General features: G+C 42.6%; 2 protein-coding genes across 4 annotated transcripts in view; both read right to left on the bottom strand.

Moving 5' to 3' along the window:
- Positions 1–837: 837 nt before the first annotated feature.
- Positions 838–7,510, bottom strand: LENG9 (leukocyte receptor cluster member 9). The gene is made up of 2 exons (XM_089480261.1): positions 7,458–7,510; positions 838–4,259 (listed from the first exon to the last, which is right to left on the bottom strand). Exon 2 carries the CDS (start codon positions 4,236–4,238, stop codon positions 2,676–2,678), a length of 1,563 nt encoding a protein of 520 aa, XP_089336387.1. The 5' UTR covers positions 4,239–4,259; positions 7,458–7,510; the 3' UTR covers positions 838–2,675.
- Positions 7,511–15,361: 7,851 nt separating this feature from the next.
- CDC42EP5 (CDC42 effector protein 5) overlaps positions 15,362–21,725 on the bottom strand; it is a 36,680-nt gene continuing 30,316 nt past the window's right edge. For all 3 annotated transcript variants that reach the window (XM_089480289.1, XM_089480288.1, XM_089480290.1), the window contains exon 3: positions 15,362–20,108. In XM_089480289.1, the coding sequence (XP_089336415.1) occupies positions 19,404–20,108 (705 nt within the window). In that variant the 3' untranslated portion in view covers positions 15,362–19,403. The remainder of the gene's footprint in view (positions 20,109–21,725) is intronic.

Genomic DNA, 21,725 nt, shown 5'->3' on the forward strand with positions numbered 1-21,725 from the left:
GTGCTATTTGGTGGAGGTAGGGTTAGGTGTAAGTGAACACAGAGCCATAAGGGCTCCTCGGAGCACAGGTTGGGAACCACTGGTCTAAAATAATTCAGTCACTGATTTTATTGCTTTTTAAGTGAGCTAAGCAGGATTTTGCACTGAAGGAGGAGGAGCCACCTTGGTGTTTCACAGGAAATAGAACTTGGTTTCTTCCTCAGGTCAAGAACTAGTACTCTGATGGTGCAAAGTTAAAATAAAATCGGCAGTGTTCTATCTAGCGCCTTAAACCTAGCATCTGTTTGTTAGTGCCCTCATTAAAAAAATTTTTTTAATGTGCCATGCTGGGACAATTTTATTTTGGAGGGGTGGGAATGGAATCAACATGAATTCCATTTTAACTGTCAACACCACTGATAAGAGGCACTTGTTTAGAGGAGATAGCAAAAATCACAGTAGCTAAGCAAATTCCCCCATATTAATCATATGACAGAAGCAATGAAAGTGCTTAGGTTTTTGTGGGGTTTTTTGGACTTTGTGACTGTGTTCTGGAAGGGTTTATTCCTGACGTTTTGCAAACATCTGTGGCTGGCATCTTCAGAGATTGGTGGAACGTCAGGAATAAACTGTTCCAGAACATGGCCACATAGCCCAAAAAACCCCACAAAAAACTCTGGATGCTAGCCGTGAAAGCCTTCGACTTCACAATGAGAGTGCTTTTCCCCACCTCATCGCTCAAAATCTACTAACAGGTGTGTAAGCACCAATTTCCATAGTCACTTAATTCCCCGGTTCTGTTTTTGTGTCTCAGAAATCTGGAATGATACAAGGGAATTGGTTAAGCTGGTTTATTTATTTATTTGTTTTATTTATATGCTGCCTTTCTCCCAGGCCAGGACCCAAGGCAGCTCCCATAACAACAAACTAAAAATGTTTACAAAAAGTTTTAAACCAATTTAAAAACACCACCTTAAAACTAATTAAAAATCAAAGTTTCAAACAGGTAAAACATCCATATTAAAAAAAAACCTTCCCTGCTTAAGCATTAAAAGGTTGCTTAAATAAGATTGTTTTTGTTTGTGAAAGGAAAGCAGAAGGATGGGAAGCCTAGCCTTCTGTGGAAGGGAGTTCCAGAAGGTGGGAGCAACCACCAAGAAGGCTGTCTTGTGTTCTCACCAATTGAACCTGCAATAATAATAATACCGCTTTTCCTCCAGATCAAAGCGTACATACGATACGATAAAACTCTATTACACATGTCAAATACAATATTAAAAACAGTTATAAAAACAATTGTAAACATTCAATTTTAAAAACAGTACAACTAGGATAGTCGGGATATCAATTATGGGTAGTTGTCCAATCTGGTCGGGGAATACTTTCTTACAAAGGATCGGGAGGGTATGCTAACTGGAAGAGATGAGTTTTTAATGCCTTCTTGAAGGCTTCCAGTGTACAGCTGGATCGAATCTCCTCCGGGAGTGCATTCCAGTGAGTCGGAGCCGTCATTGTATAAGCTCTTAGGTGAGTTGCAACCAATCTCACCTTGGGGTGTTCAAGCAACAATTTCTCCGTTGTTCTGACGGTGGGCAGGACTGTGAGAAAGTTTGCACACAAACATTATACGCACAGTCATAGTGGTAAAAGAGAATGTCATGTGCAATATGTTGCTGGTGTATGGCAGCTGCTTCTCAAAAGCAAGATGGGGTGCACTAGGAGTCATTTAGTCTCAGCCCTCCAAAGATTTTCAACATGTCCCTTTAGGCAAGTGGTGTGAGAGTATCATGTGCATGGTGCCTGCAATCCTTTATGACAAACAGCCATTGAAATCGTCATAATTCATTTGCACAGTTCTTTGTCTTTCATTTCAAAGGGCCCTGGTTATGACTAATACTTGGATCAAGTTTATTTTCATTATAAAGCCATGCTTCATGTTACACTAAAAAACAAGGGCATATCAGCCAAACCACTTCCCTTCTCTATTAGAAGTCTTAGTCACAATTGAATTTTTTAAATCCAATGTAGAAGAGAGTGTGGGTCTCAGTTTCTCTCAATTTTAAACCCTGCAGTTTATTTTAATATGAATAAGTCTATCTCTCTGTCAGGAGAAGCTGGAGAGGTTAAATAGGCATAGTTCATACTCCTTACAGCTGGACACTGCTATTCTGTGCCTCTGGATAGATAGTGATTTTTATATTTGGTGAGTTTCATCTGTCCTCTCCACTGAAGCCACTTGAAGAAATTAGTATAAGTTTCTGGCTTCTGGATTCCACTGCTGCAAATTCATTTGGAGTGGGATTAAATCGCTTCTACTGGTCACAATTATGCCATTCTTGAGCTGGAATTTTCTTTGTTATTTACACTAGGTTACACCACTGTTACGCATTTACACAGGCATTGTGTAAGGAGGCATCCATTTCCTCCTTGCAAACACCCCCTGCAGCAAAATGGCAGCCAGGAGGTATCCAGGCACAACACTAGCTGCTGTTCGCAAAAATGTCCTTGCATGTAGCTCCACTCTCTGATTCCAGAAGGCTGATTCCTAAAGATAATTTGGTTTGTGTTGCACAGCCAAGAAAAGCATCCTCCGGCTTTCCACTCTTATCAGCATTCTCATAGGCTCCTGATCTAACTCTTCTTCTGAAATGGAGTAGATCTGGGCTCTAAAGCTGCCTACCTGTGGGATGATACCTTCAATATAAATCTATTTTAAGTACGGTGCTGTAAAACCTATCAGTCTTACCTGTTCCTACCTCACATAAGCATAATGTCTCTACTGCCTGTGTTCCTAAATGTTCAATAGTGGGGAGCCATGAGGGATCTTCTGGCAGTCGTGGTCTTGCCTTCCGTCGTGGGATCTTTACCATGGTCAAGTGAAACTTCTCTTTGCTTGGAAGATGAATCACTGTCAGGTCCTTCTTGCTAAAGGCATCCTCCAAAGTTTGGGCCAATAAACCCAGCTCAGGTACAGATCTTGGAGCCATGTAGAGCACACGTGAATAGAAATTCTCAACCCCATGGAAGGATAGCAGCAAGGCTGGAGGCAGCAGGCGCTGGCTGTTGGCTTGGAGCTCTTGGAGAGCCAGAACTGCCTTGGAAATATCTTCAGGGGTGTTCAAGCGCAGTAGGCCAACTGTGAGGTGTAAAGTAGCCAAGGGCACACAGAACTCAGCTAAGTCTGGGTGAACTTTACAAAGGGCCTCTTGGAAAAGTTTCACAGCTTCCCGGACCTCTGGGCTGGTGACTGGGATTGCTATGAAATGGCTTGTACGCCGTTTAGGGCAAGGAAAGTATACTCTTGCCTCATTTTCCAAAGTGATGCTTTCTTCCATCAGTGGTTCATCTTCTGGTTCAATGCTGAAGATATGTTTGTCCACTTTTCCTTTCTTGATGGAATATCCATCTATAACTGAGCTGACTGCATCTGTTTCCTTCTCTTCAGTCAAAATGTTTTCATCCAAGTTGACATAATTATCTCCAATCAATTTCAAACAACCCATGGCTTCCTCATTCTCCTTGACTTCATCAGTTCCAGTAGCTGTCCTGTTCAGCTGCTTTTCTCCAGCTGAAATACAGACATCCCCCTCTTCACCACTGTGCTTGGCTGATCCTTCTAGCGCTCCTGTTTCTTTCCTTCCATCTCCATTTGAAGGATGGCTGTTGCTCTTCTCTTTGATGGCCTGATCTCCTTCTTCCTTGATCACTTCCAAGATGGTTCTTCCACTTCCTGTGGACCCAAAGACATCATCGGTGCGACTGACTTTGTCCCACACCACACAAGTGCCATATTTGAAGTACTGGATCCTGTGTTTGGGGATAGCAAGTACACCAGGCCCAACTGAAGCCAGATTTTCCCATGAGAAAGCAGTGAAAGGTTGCTCCACTACCCCCAAAAACCGGTCAAGGTAACCAATAGAGAAGCATTCAGCTGGCACCTGGGGGTCCCAGAGGAGGCGCGAGATAACATCCTCGGCTGTTTTCATGGGAGGCTTCTTACTAACTGGTAGCTGTTCGGCAGTTTTGCAGTTGGGTCTGTGCTCTTCTATGCGATCAGCATCAGTGGTATCACCAGGATGATGGTTTCGGCAGCGGGCACCAAAGCGGCAACGTCCTTCCAGGAAAAATGGGCATGCAGGGTTGATTTCAGGAGATGAATGTGTGGTTGGAACTGAACCTGGATCTTCAAGTGATTCCACAGTGTTATCAGAAAGAGGCTCAGTGGGTTCTTTTTCCAGTGAGAGATTCACCTCAGCCATTGCGGTAAACGGATAGTCAATCTACAGGAGAAAGCACAATTAGAAGAGGAAAGTTTATCTGCGTCCATCTCTCATCTTGTGGCCTAGGGACAATGCAAGAGAGTCAAGGAGTTGAAAAGTATTTACTGGGATGACAGTATCTGAGATGTTTCCCCTGAAAATGACGAAAAGGAATGAGGGACCCAGTTTGGAACTAGCCATTAACAAGTTTGTGTTCTATTGAAACATCAAATGAAAGAACTGGTTTCAGTTGATTTAGCCATGTATTTCTCTGTAAAATCAACATATTCATCACATTCATAAATGACATCAGGTACACATTTGTACAGTGCGATGCTTGGAGTATCAACCAGAAAGTCCTTGGTTGAAGTCCAAGTCCAGCCTACGATCTTGCCGGGAATTAATACTCAACCCTGAGATAGTGCAGTGCCAATTTTCTACCATGGAGGTGATAATTTATAGGCTTCAAGAGGTGAATTGCTGAGCAAAATGAACTCATATTTCTGAAAATTCAAGAACATGCTCCTGCAGTGAGTGGTTTCTGCAGTACTACCTAACCTGCAACATGGGAGAATCATTACTTATTTGCCTTATTTTTTCTAGCTAAGATTGAGCCCAACATAACAACTACAATATTATCATGGTATTGCTCAGGGTGGGTGGAATTTCTCCTGACCTCTGACAGTAGCTTACAACCTCTATCTCCTAGAGTAGTGCTACTCAAAGTGGTGCACTGGGGAGGGGTCCCCATCAGCTAGCCTGAGAAGAAACTGCTCTAGAGGGAGAATCAGCTATAAGATAGATCTTACTTTTATTTATAGTATTGATATTTATAGGACTGGATAGATCGTTTGTTTGTTTGTTTGTTTGTTTGTTTTAGGACTGATAGCACACCGCAAGAAAATACTGCAACACATAAAAAATAACACTGATTAACTTTATGTTAATAAGCTTCAAAAACTAAATAGGCATTTGCATGGTGCCAAAATAACAGCAAGAGTGTCTTCCTAGGGAGAGAATTAACAAAGCTGGGCCCTACCATGAAGACTCTTTTCTAGTGAATTACCTGTAATGCCTCAAGAATCCAGAGAAGGACATAGTAAATGGTCATATTAAACGATGGGCTCATAAACATGGCACAATAACATCCAAAATCCACAAAACAACGATACCTTTATTGGCCACCCATAATGCACAAAATACACCTTGCAAGCTTTCAAAGTTCCACTGGCTTCTTCATCAGGCAAAGATGTTAAAAAACCACACTGGAGAACATCTTTCCTTGATGAAGAAACCAGTGGCGCTTTGAAAGCTTGCAACATGTATTTTGTGCATTTTGGTTACCCAATAAAAGTATCACTGTTTTGTGGACTTTGGATGTTATGGTACTTTGCTTCATGGCCAACATGGCTGCCCTTGGATATGTTTTATGGGATACCCTAGAAGAGACAAGCCCTCTTTCCACAACAAGCTCTCCCTATATTTTTCTTAGGCCATAGCTTTATTATAGACTTATTGCCATTCCTTACTCTAGTAAGCCTTTGGGAACTGAAGTTTAGAGGAGTAAGTGAGCAGCAGAACAACAGTCATCAAGATTTACACGTAACTGTATGAGAGACGACCATGTCCCTTTCATTATTATTTATTCTCATTATTTAAAATGAAAAGTTGATGTTGTATGGGTAAGACTCATCTTCAGTAAGGCTGCCCCCTATTTGTGGGATCCATCTCACTGACTGAGGTCTAAGGGGGTGCTGGCACAGGGAAAAGAGTGTAACCAAATACATCAACATATTTTAGTTTATTAGCAGTAAATAATCCTTAAGTGAGCCAGTCCAATCTCCTAGAATGAGGAAAGACACTGTACAAGTTTGGGAAACTACCAGATGATGATATCATGGGGTTTTCCAGTGTTGCCAGGTTTTCAAAATAGCAACATACAGCCAGCAAAATGGGTTGAAGTGTTGGACTACGATGCTGGGAGAGCAAAGTTTAAGAACCACTGCAATATATGTGCTATATTATATAGTACATAGAATCAAAGAGTTGAAAGCGATCCCAAGGGCCATCCAGTCCAACTCCCTGCCATGCAGGAACTCACAATCAAAGTATCCCTGACAAATGGCCCTCAAGCCTCTGTTTAAAAACCTCCAAAGAAGGAGATTCCACCACACTCCAAGGCAACATAGTCCACTGTCCAACACCTTTTACTGTCAGGAAGTTCCTCCTGATATTGAGGTGCTTCACCATTTTAGTCGCTCCCCTTTGGACATGCTCCAGTTTCTTGACATCCTTTTTAAATTGTGGTGCCCAGAACTGGACATAATATTCCAGGTGGGTCCTGACCAAAGCAGAATATAGTGGCACTATTACTTCCCTTGATCTCTAGACATTATACTTTTATTGATGCAGTCAAAAATTGCATTGGCCTTTTTAGCTGCCACATCACACTGTTGACTCATGTTCAATATGTGGTCTACTTGGGCTCCTAGATCCCTTTCACACGTAGTTTCATTCAGCCAGGTGTCCCCCATCCTATATCTGTGCATTTCATTTTTCTGCCCTAAGTGCAATACCTTACATTTCTCTGTGTTGAATTTCATTTTGTTAGCTTTGGCCCAGCTTTCTAGTCTATTCAGGTCATTTTGAATCTTGATCCTGTCCTCTGGAGTATTAGCTATTAGGAATCTGGTGTCATCTGCAAATTTGAGAAGTATGCTCCCAGTTCTGTCATCCAGGTCATTGATAAAGATGTTGAATAACACTGGGCCCAGGACAGAGCCCTGTGGGACCCCACTGGTCACAGGATGAAAAGGTGCCATTGCTGAGCACCCTTTGGGTTCGGCTGGCCAACCAATTACAAATCCATGTAACAGTTGCCTTGTTTAGCCCACCATTTACTAGCTTTGTTTGCAAGAATGTCATGGGGGACACCTTGCCAAAGGCCTTACATATATAGCAGTGCTTCTTAAACACTGGTCCTCCAGATGTTTTGGATTCCATCTCCCAGAATCTTTAGCCACCTTGGATTCTGGGAGATGAAGTCCCAAAACACCTGAAAGGCAAGAGTTTGGGAATAATCCCTGCTCTACAGTACATAGGAGACTGCAAGCCTTTTTTGCAAGGGAAAGCCCTGAACCAGTTCAGCACCTAAACATCCTTGGAATCAAAAAAGGCAGTGGAAGAAAATCAAGAATTGGAGAGGGAGAAGTCATTTACCTTTCCTCGAAGACTCGTCAGTCTCTTCCCGGCCTAAATAGAGGTAAATCTTGGGCTGTTTTATCTCTTAAGGAGCGTCCAGAAACCCTCCCCTTCCTTGTGCAACCTGGACTTTGCTTCCTGGTCTGGAAAGGAAGGCGATTGCAAAGTGATTTCCCGAAAGTGGCCAGCAGAGGGCGAGACCCCTCCAATTTCCCCAATGCAAGAATGAATGAATGAATGAATGGGAGCGAAGTAGACCGGGACCTCCTGATGGATTCTGCATTGGTAGAAATAATGCAGTTTAGCACCACTTAAAATGCTGTTTCTTGTCGTTGCTGTGTGCCTTCCAGTCGTTCCCGACTTATGGCCATCTTATCCTGGGGTTTTCTTGGCAGGATTTGTTCAGATGAGGTTAGCCCTTGCCATCCTCTGAGGCTGAGAGAGTGTGACTTGCCCAAGGTCATCCAATGGGGTTAATGGCTAAGCTGGGAATGAAATAGCCATCGTCTCCAGAGCCATAGTCTCCAACACTCAAACCACTATGCCAGGCAGACTAAGGAACACAGAGCTGTACGTCCTTCCTCTCTCCTATGGAATCTTGGGATTTGTAGTTTTGTGAAGTTTTTAGCCTTCTCTGCCAATGTCTCACAAAACTACAATCCCCAGGATTCTGTAGGATGGAGCCAGGGCAGTTAAAGTGACGTCAAACTGCATTATTTGTACAGTGTAGATGTTGTGTCTGCGCTGCATACATAAAGCAGTTTGACACCACTTTAACTGCCATGGCTCAATGCTATGGAATTCTGGATGTGTAGTTTTGTGAGACATTTAGCCTTCTCTGTCAGAGAGCTTTGGTGCCCCACCAAATTACAGATCCCAGCATTCCATCACATTGAGCCATGGCAGTTAAAGTGGTGTCAAACTGCTTTACTTAACCTGCCGTGAAACCCATTGTGGAAGAAAGGTGGTATATAAATCCTTGAAAGCAATAAATAAAATTTCTGCAGTGTAGACATACCCTCTCGCTCCTAATCATCTAACAAGAGCGTCAAAGCCAAAGAGGCACCTTCAAAGGAGCTACATAACTTGGCTGCCCAAAACAAAAAAAGCTATGTCAGAAGCAAGCAGATGTGTAATTGTATTTGAAAGGACTATGGAGTTTATCAGACAAGGTAAATTGGAAGTATAATCCAATGGCAATCCGAATACAGTCATGGGGTTTAATGTTATTGCGTGATAGACTACCACACCCAATTTCAGGCAATGGCAAGCTAATGGGAAGTCAGTTCGAACACAATTCGAATTCACGTAAATTCGCTGAATTAGCAAATTCATGTGAATGCATTCTGGCCCCACTTTCTTTTCATTTGAAATTAAGAGAAATTCCTCCCGTGTGATAAACTCCTATGAGACAGGTTTGGGTACGAAGTTCCCGGCATGAGTGAGTGTTTTGAAGATTTCCTGCTTCTTCATTCCAATCGTATGAGTTCCTATCCGTCACACATTCTTTTTACTAGTCCTAGTAGGACTTTAGGGGCTAACGAAAAGGCCCCACAAACCTGAAGTCAGCCTGGCCCTTGCTGGCCTATATAGCCACATATTACCAAATCTTTTCATCGGAGTTTAATTTGTTCCTGGACTTAGCCTTAGCAGGAAAAAATGCTTTTAAATAAAAGTAATAAAAACCAAACAACAGTGCCCCTGAGCATGGGCAGAGTGCCATTTCTTCACTACTTGACTAATCATTACAGCCAATTCCCATGCTTGGGGCACTAAAGGAGGAAGGGTTTGAACACAGAAGGTGTGGTTCCCCAACCGGTTTTGAGCCGTGGTACCTCCTGCTTGTTTGAAGAGACATTAGGCACCACCTTTAAACAAACATGGTGGGGAGCGAGGTGTCTCATGAATTGATGTTAACTGCCTTCAAATCCACTTCAACCCATAGCGACCCTATAAATGAGATACAGTGGGTCTTTGGTATCTGCTGGGGTTTGGTTCCAGGACCCCCCATGGATACCAAAATCCATGGATGCTCGAGTCTCATTAAATCAGTGGCTCCCAACCTTTGGTCCTCCAGGTGTTTTGGACTTCAGGTCCCAGAAGCCCCTTCCATCTTGGTCAATAGTCAGGAATTCTGGGAGCTGAAGTCCAAAACATCTGGACAACCAAAGTTTGGGATTCACTGCATCATGTACAATAGTGTAGCTTTGCGGGATTTACTCTATATACTCATGTATAAGTCTAGAAATTTTAGTTACGATGACCCTAAGGTTTCATGGTTTTTTCTTTGCAGGTTTCTTTAGAGGGGGCTTGCCATTGCCGTACTCTGAGGCTGAGACAGCGGGACTTGCCCAAGATCACCCAGTGGTTTTACATGGCTGAGCTGGGATTCAAACCCTGTTTGGCAGAGTCCTTCTATACTCAAACCACTATGCCCCATCGGCTCTCATTAGGGTTGCCTTATGTCACAAATGATGTGGAGGCACACAACAACAACAACAACAACCATAGAATCATAGAGGTGAAAGAGACCACAAGAGGCATCCAGTTCAACAAAGCATCCCTGAAGGATGGCCATCCAGTCTCTGTTTAGAAACCTGCAAAGAAGGAGACTCCACCATACTCTGAAGATTTGGGTTCCACTATTGAACAGTTTTTACTGTCAGAAAGTTCCTCCTAATGCTGAGGTGGAATCTCTTTTCCCATAGCTTGCATCCATTGCCCTGCGTCCCATTCTCTGGGGCTGCAGAAAACAAGCTTGCTCCCTCCTGGATATGATATCCCTTCAAATATTTAAACAGGGCTATCATATCACCTCTCAACCTTCTCTTCTCCAGGCTAAACACACCCAGCTCCCTAACTCTCTCCTTTCACCATTTTGGTCGCCCTACTCTGGACACGCTGCAGCTTCTTTTTGAATTTTGGTGCCCAGAACTGTACACAGTATTTCCAAGTGAACCTATCACAATATTTTTCTGGGGCTGAGAGTGTGTGACTCACCCAAGGTCACTCAATGGGTTTCCACAGCCAAGTGGGGAATCAAACCCTAGACTCCGGAGTTGTAATCCAATGCTCAGACTATACCACACCGGCTCTCTCTCACATACATATTAAAATTCAAAGGCCTGCCAGAATAAAAATCATTTCTGGTCAAAAAAGCAGGGAGGAGGCCATAGCCCAGGACCAGACATGGAGAAAGCTTTCTCCTGCATCCTCACCAAATGCACTTACGAAGATGGGGGGAACAAGAGAAAGTCCTCTCCTGCAGCTCTTAAAACTCAAGCTCCACACTCTGCTGTTGTTTGGCCACATGGTTTCCATCTAAGAAACCTTGGAGCATATGCAACAGCAAACCTCCTCTGAAGAAATCTGGCAAAGAAAACCTTACGAGAGGATTGCCATAACTTGGAGGCACATAAACAGGAGGACAACATGGACAGACTCACGCCCTGTATCCTGTCCAGCAATGCATGTTGAATCCAGGATTAGAGACTTTTTATCAGCTAGCGAAGGGTGAGGACTTCACTCCCATCCGCCTGTCTTCCAGCTGGTGTGTTTCACAGGTTACCTTTGCAATGCTTTCCCTGGCCTGGCTTGTGTCAATGAGGGCCCCTGGCCTGTTTATCCTCTGGCAGGAAATTCACAGCTGGGATCGACCAGCAAACGAAGCCATCAGAGTCCCAGATAAGGTCCAGGATGGGGGAGAAGAGAGAGAGAAAGAGACATATTACAGCTGGAGTCAATTGTGGGGGCAAGCAGCATGATCAACAAATGTTTCTGCTTTGATCCAATTCCCCTGTTGCCAAGAAAGCAAATCTGTCAGCTTTCCTGCATCTGTGGCAAAGGCTGAACTCCAGCATCGCCAAACTGAACCAGACCCATTTTGCTGGGCCAAAGACAAGGCCTTCTCCTTCCAATTTCTTCTCCAGCATATTTCACCATCTGATCCTGAGGTTCCTGATCCCTCACTTCTTTTCATTTTTAAGGAAACTTCACTCAGTCTGCAAACTACAAGGACCCAAGTCCACCAGGGTCAGGGTGATCTGACGTCCTCCTTTTCCAGGTTATGTCCTACATTTCTTTTTTTAAAAAAAATATTTTTATTATATGCTCCAAAACTGAACAGAAAAATGGAACATCTTTCACATTCATATAAACATCCCCCAATTTCCAGGTTATTAACAACCCCTTCCCCAATCCCTTACCTTGGCACAATAACAGAACAGTGTTGGAATCATCTTAAAAGAAAACTGCAAGCGTATTATATATTCTTCCTTATACTTACAAAAACATTCCACTTCTTAATGAATCCTCTTTTTAATTAACTACATTTCAACCTTCTTTCCTGGAGCAATTCCAAAATGTATTCCATTTTGAGCATAGCTTCAAAGCATGAATTTATATTTGCCTTAGTGTTTTTAACTTTTATTTAGTCATGTCCTACATTTTTCTTGGATGTACTACATTTTGTGATGCCTTGTCCTCCTTGGCGGTTGGGACATCTGATCCTTGCCTATCTGATAGTTCATCAATAGTCCCTAGGTCTTTTTCACCGTACTACTGCTGAGCCATAATAAATGTGTCTGCGTGATGAGCATGCAAGTCAAATGTACAATGGAAGATTACACGCTTCAACAGTCCAGCTATACTGTTCTGTTCCAACCCCAACAACAACCTGAAACCACTGGCTAATTTGGCAAGTTTTTCCCTAAGGATTCTCCCCATTTGTGCAATTTTAGTCCTTCTGCAAATCAAGTGTTCTTACAAGGCTGCTGATACCTCCCTCTTGTATTTTTACTATATAAGCAACTCACACCCTGAACATCCATAACAGAGGGAAAGCTTAGTTTTAGAGCAGTGAGGGAAATGAAAGTAGGCAAGAGCATTGGGTGGGATGTGATTACAGAAAGCACTATGACACCGACAAGATGGAGTAAATGTGGCTGTGTTGTGTGCCTTCAAGTCATTTCTGACTTATGGTGACCCTAAGGCAATGCTATCATGGGGTTTTCTTGGCAAGATTTGTTCAGAGGAGATTTGCTGCTGCCTTTCCCTGAGGCTGAGAGTGTGTGACTTGCCCAATGTCACCCAGTGGGTTTCATGGCTGATGTGGAAATCGAACTCTGGTCTCCAGAGTTGTAGTCCAGTGCTTAAACCAGTTGGCCACACTGACCTTAAGATTGAGTGCCTAGTCTTACTTGGTGACCCAGCAGCAGATTGCTAGGTTTTCTGCTTGCATTTGCAGCCATTAGGTAGACTCTCCAGGTCCAAAGACCCATTGTTATAAAAAGGTAAGAGGGAGGCAACTACTTGAGAAGAGCCAACTTTGATGTATTTCTGGGGAATTGTACTATGCTGTTGAGAAAGGGTTTTTACTATCTTTGGCAGAGTGCATACTCTGCATGCCAGAGAATCCATTCCCTGGCATTGCATTTTTAAAGGTGCAACTATCTAGAAGGAAAAGTCTGAGACCCAGCAGAACCACTGCCAGTGAAGGCAGACCATAAAGAGCAAGATTGCTGGTGCCCAACCTTGGTTGAGCCTACAGAAATTGCTGGACTTCCAAAAGCCCAGGCAAGCATGATCAACAGTGCAAAATTCCGGAAATTGCAGTTCAACATTGGGAGAGACAGAGAACAACTGGGCTGAATAGACCAGTGCTATGGCATTCACTACTCATTCATTTGTGGTTATCATCAAATTAACTTCAACTTATGGCAACCCTATAAATGAGAGAAGAGCCAATGTAGTGTAGTGGTTTGAGCACTGGACTGGAGATCAAAGTTCGATTCCCTGCTCAGCCATGGAAACCCACTGGTGTGATCTTGGGTGAGTCACATGCTTTTCGCTCCAGAAAACCCTGTGATAGATTCATCTTAGGCTTGCCATAAGTTGGAAATGACTTGAAGGCACATAACAGCGACAACAACATGAATGAGAGACCTCCAAAAGCTCTGGTCATCATCTGTCCTGCTCAGGTCTTGCAAAATCAGGGCTTCAGCATTCTTGACTGAATCAATCCACAAGTAGTGCAGTCTCCCTGTTTTTTGATGGCCTTCCAGATCCTCGAGTCCCTCTCAGTGGAAACCAGAATATTGGCTGGTATTCTGTTAGGGTCATAGCCAGGCATAACTCCAAACCCGTGTGTCCTTTTGTGATCATGGTAGGAGGAGGCATTTATTTCCTTCCTTCCTCTGTGTGATGACCACACTGCATGAGAACTGACCTTCTTTTGCACGCCTTGGACAAAACAGTCTAGTAGTTTAGGGAAGGCAGGAGACACCCAACAAATGTATTACTGTGCTCCTAAAGCTGGGCACATAGTGACAATGCCATCCCCCAGGATTTCCAGAGGACGCCGGAGAACCTACAAACTTGCTTTTTATCTGGAGTTGTTTCTGTGTTGTTTTTCAGTTTGTTCTCTCTGAGCCACCAGTTCTGTTGAACTCATAAGGATTAAAGGGTGCTTCCAGAAGTTAGTGCCAAAGTAGGAGAAATACTTCACCATGTTAACAACATCATCTGTTTGCCCCTGGGAACAATATATTAAACCTTCCAACTCTTTTCGCAGCATCTGTTGAGACAGTACTCTGCTCTAGTACATAACTGAGGATCATAATATGAGTATGGAGAAACAAGAACCTTTACTTTTCACTTCCACCACTCCATCACCTCGTCCTCGAAAAGAAAACAAAAGTCTGGATACAGCAATATGCCCTATGATGTACCAAAAGCTGAGCCACCCCAAATAAGAGTGACCAGCACAGATGGTAGCAACGTTATTCATACTGTATAAGCTAAGCCATAGGTTCATTAGGTGAAAGGAATCACTCTCATTTGGGCAATGAAAAACATTGTTCTAATGGTGAAACACCATTAAGGGTGTGTACCTTATGCAACCACACCCTTTCGGTTTTGATCAACTAAAAACATGAGAGATGTGATAGTCTATGTGCTCAGGCAGCAACTGACATCTACACAAAAGTTTGAGACATATTTTGAGAGCTCAATTCTTGAAGGAGCACCTCTATCATCATCACCATCACCACCACCATAATTTTTATTTATATTCTGCCTTCTTCCCGATATAGGTACTCAAGGCACCTCTCCCTGTAAACATCTGCCCAAGGACTGAAGTCTTTTTCTTGACAAGATTTGTTCAGAAGGGGCTTGCCATTGCCTTCCCCAGAGGATGAGAGAGTGTGACTTGCCCAATGGGTTTCATAGCTGAGCTGGGAACTGAACCTTGGTCTCCAGAGTTGTAGTCTAACACTCAAATGCCATGCTGCTTCTCCTGTCAGCTACTTAGTTAAATATTTTTTATCAAAGGTTTAATCTACACAGCAGCAATAATGCAGTTTGACACCACTTTAACTGCCATGGTTCAATGCTATGGAATTTTGGGATGTGTAGTTTGTTGTATCACCAAAACTCTGAGAAGGCTAACTATTTCACAAAATTCCAAATCCCAGAATTACTTTTCCTTCAGAGCTGAGGAGATCGGGACAGAAGAGATTACTCAGTATACTTAACTAAAGCAAATGATAACAGTACACTAGCTATAACTTTTTATTAAAGACTTTGGGGCCCAACAAACTGCTTCTAAACTGCACAGGAAATGCTTTTAAACTTTCTTAACCTCCTAAGCCTGTTAAAATGTTTAATATGCTTTTAACCTATTTAAATTTCTTTTTTTAACCGCTTGAAATTTTAAATGGTTTTCAAATTGATGAAACTGACTTCATTTGTACACCACTCCAAGTTCCCTAGATAATAAATTTTAATAGATAAATAAATAAAAATAAATATTCATTAAGTTGAATCAACACCTCAACTGTCCACAATACGTGCAATGAGAGACACTGGCGGGGAAAAGACAACGCAGGTGAAGAAAATTCCAAGAGAAGCATCTGAAACTAATTTGATTTTAATTACAAGAAATATCAAACACTTTGTTGGTCACTGTACAAATATTCTGCTAGTAGGGATGTAGAGAAGGGAGGGCTATACAGATATTTTCTTACACATGGATCCATAAAGTGAGCTATTACAAAATAATAAATGTTCATAAGAGAACCATCTTGCTGCTGCACTTACTCATGGGGATCTAAGATTTAGGTTTCAGGCTTAAAGCTGGGAGGCGAATAAATGAGGATAAACAATGGGAGGCTTTATCTTCTCTCCAAGGGAAGGGAGATCAGAGCCCAGCCCTGATCTTTTTTGCAGTCAGCGGCTGGAACTTTGTGGCTACATGCTTGGAAGAGCTTTAAAGAGCATCCGAGACCCACAGAGTCACTACAGGAAATCGTTTTTCACATTTCCCATTCAAAAACAGAGATAAACAGAGTCCACAGCAAGTGGGAAGGACAAATTTGAGGTTGCACAATAAGTTAGGCTATAAAATAGGAAAGTTTAAAAACAAAACCCTTGACTTCACCACCCATTTCCCTACCACCCTGTTTTGCAAAACCACAGCGATCCTTAAATAAAACAAAACAAAATTAAAAAAAAGCTTTATTCTTGGAGAGCCACCATTTTGACACTTCGCAGTTTCAGGACCCACTGTTAGCCCCAACCTATGAGAGAAGCAATTTTGGGAATGCACATGACGTTGCTCCTCTTCCACCTCTTCCTCTCTGGAACACATCTATATTACAAGCATAGTGGTTTCATACCCCAGGAAACTCTGGGAGATATCATGCAAGTGAGCATGAGAAAAGCTGCCCAAGACTGTCTAGACACAATTCCTAAGAGTAAAGGGCGATTGAAGTTTAAAACTATCTGAGAACCTCTTAAAGGATGTAGCCTATGCATGACCTTCATCTTGTCTCCCTTTCTCCACATTGCAATCTCTCTACTTGTCTCTTTCTCTTCCTTCATCACTCCCATCTCTTCCTACTTTCTTTTGGATCCCAGTGCACCCACACTTTTTGAAGACCAGTGCCCATACATAGCTGCAGTGTTCCCGGCTGAAACATAGCCAAGTTGCAGATCAAGACCACCAGCTCAAGGACTGCTCAAGTTAGAAGAGATTTTGCTCACCTCTGCTACCTATTTTTGTGACAGTCCCTTTAGTTACTGGTTTTAGAAGACGGCAGTTGAGGAATAATTCAGTGGAAAGTGGTGGGGGACAGAGGAGGTAGGTCTTCTGGATTTTTATTGATCTGCCATCTGAAGAGAATGTCTTGATTTCTTTTAGCAGTACAATGGATTCTCCCCACCCACTTCCAAAATCACCTCTTTACTTGCAAGAGGTGAAGAGTACAAGGGGTACAAGTAGAAGAAAATGACCCGTGCCATATCAGAGGCATGGCCATCAGATAAATGGTAGTGCCAGTGTTGGCTGTAAAAACATCATTGGGGACATCGTGCTGATAAATTTAAATCATGTCCCCATTATGTGGCAAGGACAGGTGGTGGGAAATCCCATCTGGACAATGCCAGCTAGATTTCTGATAGCAGATAAAAACCTTCATGTAAGGTTGTATATGTGACAATGATCCTTTTTCCAGTTTTGATGAACAAATCTGGAGAAAGTACACAATAGAGATTTTTTAAATAAAAAAAAACCCTACTACTCACATGGATTAGATTCTCTCCCTTCTCTCCACATTTGTAAGCACCCATAGAAAGAGCTCAAAACCATTATTTTTCCAGCTCTGAAACTGCCTTGCCCATAAAAGGGCCTGAATCATATTGGTAAACCCCTCCAACTAAAGTAGACCCATTGAATCAGCTGTTGATTGGTGAGTCAACACTTATGTAAATCCCAATGATCCAATAGGAATGCTGTAGTTGGGACTACCAAAAGGGTACATCACAGAAGATGCCAGCCAAAGTAACAAGGAAAGGAGCGAGTAGAGGAATGGACGAAACACCAGTTGTTCCTGGTTAATTTTTTAACTGCTAGTTGCCATTACTTCCTGATGATGTGCAGACATACAGGAGATGGCCTGAGTTTTCTAAAACATTCCACCAATAACACCCATGCAGTTCCTTTAAGAGGGGCAAGGATGCCTTCAACGGAATGCCATTTTAAACAGAGCACAGAAGAAAGGACTGAGGAGGCCAAAGGACAGGCAGTTATGGTGATGAATAGGGTTCTGAGATCACAGGTTTCTTTTAAAAAAAGGTCTGTTAGCTACTATCAGCCACTAAATTCCCCTCCAGTTATCACAATTTCCAGCCCACTAATTGTATTCAGCTTAAAAGCATCTTATTTGGAAGGCTGTCCAGTTTGATGAAGATGCAATCTGTTGATGCAACCCTGTACCCCGACCCCATCACAGCATCAAAAGAAAGAAAGAGGAATGTTTTCTCCACCTGAACATTTCCAGTTTTGTCCACTGTAAGTAAATCTGCAAAAAAGGTTACTAGAATAAAAAGAAATAAAGGTATTGGGGTTGACCTGTTTGTTCAAGCATTCCTCAGTCAGTTTTTTAAAAAATATATTGATGGGCTGAAGACAATGGGGAAAAGCCTTCTAACAGTGAGTGAAACATTTTGTGTCTGGTCACCTATGTGTAATTGTTACACTCATCATAGGTGACCAGTTGAGTGGCTATTTACAATTCTGCTCAACAGTCAATTCACATTATGCTCCAAAATATTCTTCCTTCATTAGCACATCCTGTCCTCCTTCTCTTGTCTGGATCCTTGAGAAGATATGAAAGATTCTCCTCTCCCACACACAGCCCCAGATAAAAAGCCATTTTCCTCAGTAACCTCCTGAAACCATCCAACGTCTCCTTCCCCCTTCTCCAGTCTTACACCATATTGAGGCTGGAGTCGCATAGCAAGAGGCCTTGCAGTGCAGATAGTATAGCTGTAGGATACACAGATACACTGGTGTTCTGACTGAACAGAACCACCACCACCAAAACCAGTGAAATGATACCTAGAGACATGAGAACACTGGGATAAATGGATGGATGAAGAAATGAAAAGAGAATTATGGACAGATAAATACATAGAAAGATGGATAGACACTATTGACTATGACATTTGAAGATGGGTAGGAAAACAAAGTAAGGATTGTCTGGAGAAACTGCTAGATACAGACAGGAGAAGAAAAATAATAAAACATCTACATATTCTTCTTTGTTCATTTTTAACCCATTCCCCTCTGTTCACACTAAAGAAATGTACCACTTGCCACTACACAGATTAATAGGGAAAAATTCATTGACCAGCTCCACTGTCCTACTTTTTGTTTATCAAAAACAGTTCCAAGGTTGGACAGGAAAAAACCCCACAGTTTAATAGAGAACCACTGTTAGGTTGAATGAAAATGAACCAACCACTTAGATGTGGAAGATGTCCTAAACAGACAAAATGTTTTCTAACGGTATCCATGATGTGCCACTTTACTGATTCCAGGGTTCTGGAAACACCAGTTTCATTTTTCAGTACATCAAAGGATGTCTACCATCCCAGGCCTTGGAGGGAATATAATAAATTGCAATAAATTGCAGGGAATATAATAAACCAAATATAATAAAAACTGCCACCCAGTTTTTCAGAGATAGCAGTCTGTATTGTGTCCTGTGACTTATGATTGTTCATCAAGTCCAACAAGTTTCTAATCTGGGACAAATCACAAGGATAGGAGGCCAAACTGCTTTCCCTTCTGAAAATAAAATAAGAAAGCCCAACCAAACTGAAATTGATGCACAGCCTTTGTGTGCACAGGAAGGAGAATCGCAAGAATCATGCTTGCCTAAGTCCATTTTCCTCTTCGATTCAACTATGAGAGATCTGAAGGCTACAAGGCTCCTTGAGAGGGGACACAGAGAAGCAGTGGATCAACCTGTAGTCATTTGTAGCCCAGGTTTGACCCAAGGGCTGCCAGTTGCTGCCTGATCTCAGAAAGCCTGAGAAATTCTGCTGAAAAAAAGCAAAGGAATATTGAGGGACGGGGCAGGATCATCCAAAGAGAGCAAAGACCAGTGTTACTCCTGCATCCTATAGCCCAATCTCTTCATCCTGCTCATCCTCAAAACTGTAGCCCTGCCCTTCATCTTCTTCCTCCTCCTCCTCTCCTTCATCTTCTTCCTCATCTTCCTCTTCCTCTTCTCTTGGTGCATCTTGGTGGAGCTGCTCCACTGGGCTAGAGCTTTCAGCCCTCAATGGTTCCTGTTCCTCCTTTCTGACACTGTCCCAGTCTTTATCCATCACTCCCAGCACGTCCTCCAAGATGGAGGGTCCCAAGTCCAACTGGAAAGAGAGAAGGGATTCAGCATGTTCCAATGTGGGGCTCTCCAAGGAGAACTTCTGCTGTAGGTCCCAGTCTTCTCCATTAGGAGGCTTCTGGGGCTGCCGGTCTTCTGTCTCAGGGTGCTGTAATACCACAAAGCTGCCATCAGGTGTCGATGTTGCTGCGCTTTGAAGGACACCATTCCCACTACCAGAGGATGATAGCAATTCAAGGCGCCCTGAAACATCTCCTGGGTTAGATGGAGTCCCAGGAGACACTGCCACTTCAGGGGACAGCCCATTGGCTTTGGAGCCCCCATGGTTGCTGAGGAAAGATGTGTCACCAAACGCATCTCCACCACGGCCAATGTGCATAGTGTGCCGGAAATCCCCCAATGGGGCGCTGATCATGGCCCGATCCAGACGGGGCCGCTTCTTGGAATGGGAAACCGGGGACTGCTTGAGGATGGGCATCTGGGAAGGAAGAAAGACAGAGACTGTGAGGACACAAAGGAGCATTTCCACTGGCTTACCTGCCAGACTGCTTGAACTGCAAGATCTACACTTGAGTCCCAGTCTCTGCCATTCATTTCTCATTTGAACTTGGGCAAGTCTCCATCACGGGCTAGATTGCAATCTACAAAATGGGAACAGTGAGAGACGCTTCACAAGATCATTGAGAAAGTAACCACACAGCCTGCCAATGCCATTTGCCAATTACAAACAAGGAGACTGTAGCATGCAATCACAGAATTATAGTTCACCAAGACAGTAAATTCTATAACCTTTGGTCTCAATTGTGATAAGGACTTTTTAACAAGTTGCATCTATATTTCACTAAGATGGTAAATTCTGTCTTGCCTCTGACTTAACTGTTTAAAATTCCTCCTTTAGCCCCAATAGCCCCAATTTTTAACAATTTTTTTTGCTATTACTAAGAAATCAAGGTATGCTTGATTTCCTTCTCCTACTAGACACCTCTTTTAATTTGGAAGTAAACCTCAGAAGGTTTGGGGGAGCAAATATATAAAATGAATGCATAAAATGAATAAATAAAATAGCATTAGAACAAACAAAACAGCAAATTAGTAAATAAAGATTTGGAGATATTGAACACTGAAAAAACCTCTCTTTGGGGGAAAGCTTGTGGGGTGGTGGTGAGGTCTGGGGACCACACCTTTTATGTAATATATATGACAGCCTTTAAATATTCCTACACTAGGAACAAATTTTCAATTACCATAAGTCAACAAATAAAATTAGTCTAAGGGCTTACTTTTAAGGACACAGCTTTTGAGTAAGTATTGTACACACTAACTCTTTATTATAATATAGAAAATTCTCCAAAAGGTCCCTTTCATAGGAGTTAGAGTTAGGCAGACCATCTTTTCAATATTATTCCATTGCAAAAGTATTGCTCTGGTCAGCATCTGAATACAGTATTTTATATCTGTATCCGTGCACTCCTTTATGACCTGGTACTTTTCTGGGTGGTGACAGTTGTTGTTGTTTGTTCTATCATCTTTGTTACATTTTGTTTGTGTTGTTTTGTTCTATGGTCTCTGTTACATTTTATGCAACCACATGTTGTACTTTTAAATGAAAATATTCAGTTAAAAAAGTACCCCTCAAAAAAGTTTCCCTAGACCAAATATTGCAAATCAGGTGGCCCTCCATGTGTTGCTGGACTGCAAGTCCCAGAATCACAACATCTGGAGGGATACATCATCCCCACTCAGGCGACAAAATAACCAGCACCCCACCTCTCCTTGCAAATTATACATGAAAATTAGTTAACTGGAAGTCAGTGTTCATCTCTGATGGAAGCTGCCTTGTCACATTTGCAACCCCCTTCTTCTTCCAGGAAGCTGAATGCAGTCAGTGTGAGCTTATCCCTTTTTATCTGTACAGCAGCGCTGGGAGGCAGACTTGAAAGAAAGGTTTCCTTACTCCAGGGCTATGGATAGATTTGAATTCAGGCCTCTATACTTTGTTTAACAAGCTACTCTCTATAATCCTTTGACCAGAGGATGGAGGAGAGCCAGCGTGTCATAATGGTTTGAGTGTCAGGGTTTTGATCCCCTGCTTGGC

Source organism: Sceloporus occidentalis, unplaced genomic scaffold (assembly GCF_023333645.1).
Source record: "Sceloporus occidentalis isolate IW3139 unplaced genomic scaffold, rSceOcc1.0.p SCAF_14, whole genome shotgun sequence".
In the NCBI taxonomy this organism is placed as follows: domain Eukaryota; kingdom Metazoa; phylum Chordata; class Lepidosauria; order Squamata; family Phrynosomatidae; genus Sceloporus; species Sceloporus occidentalis.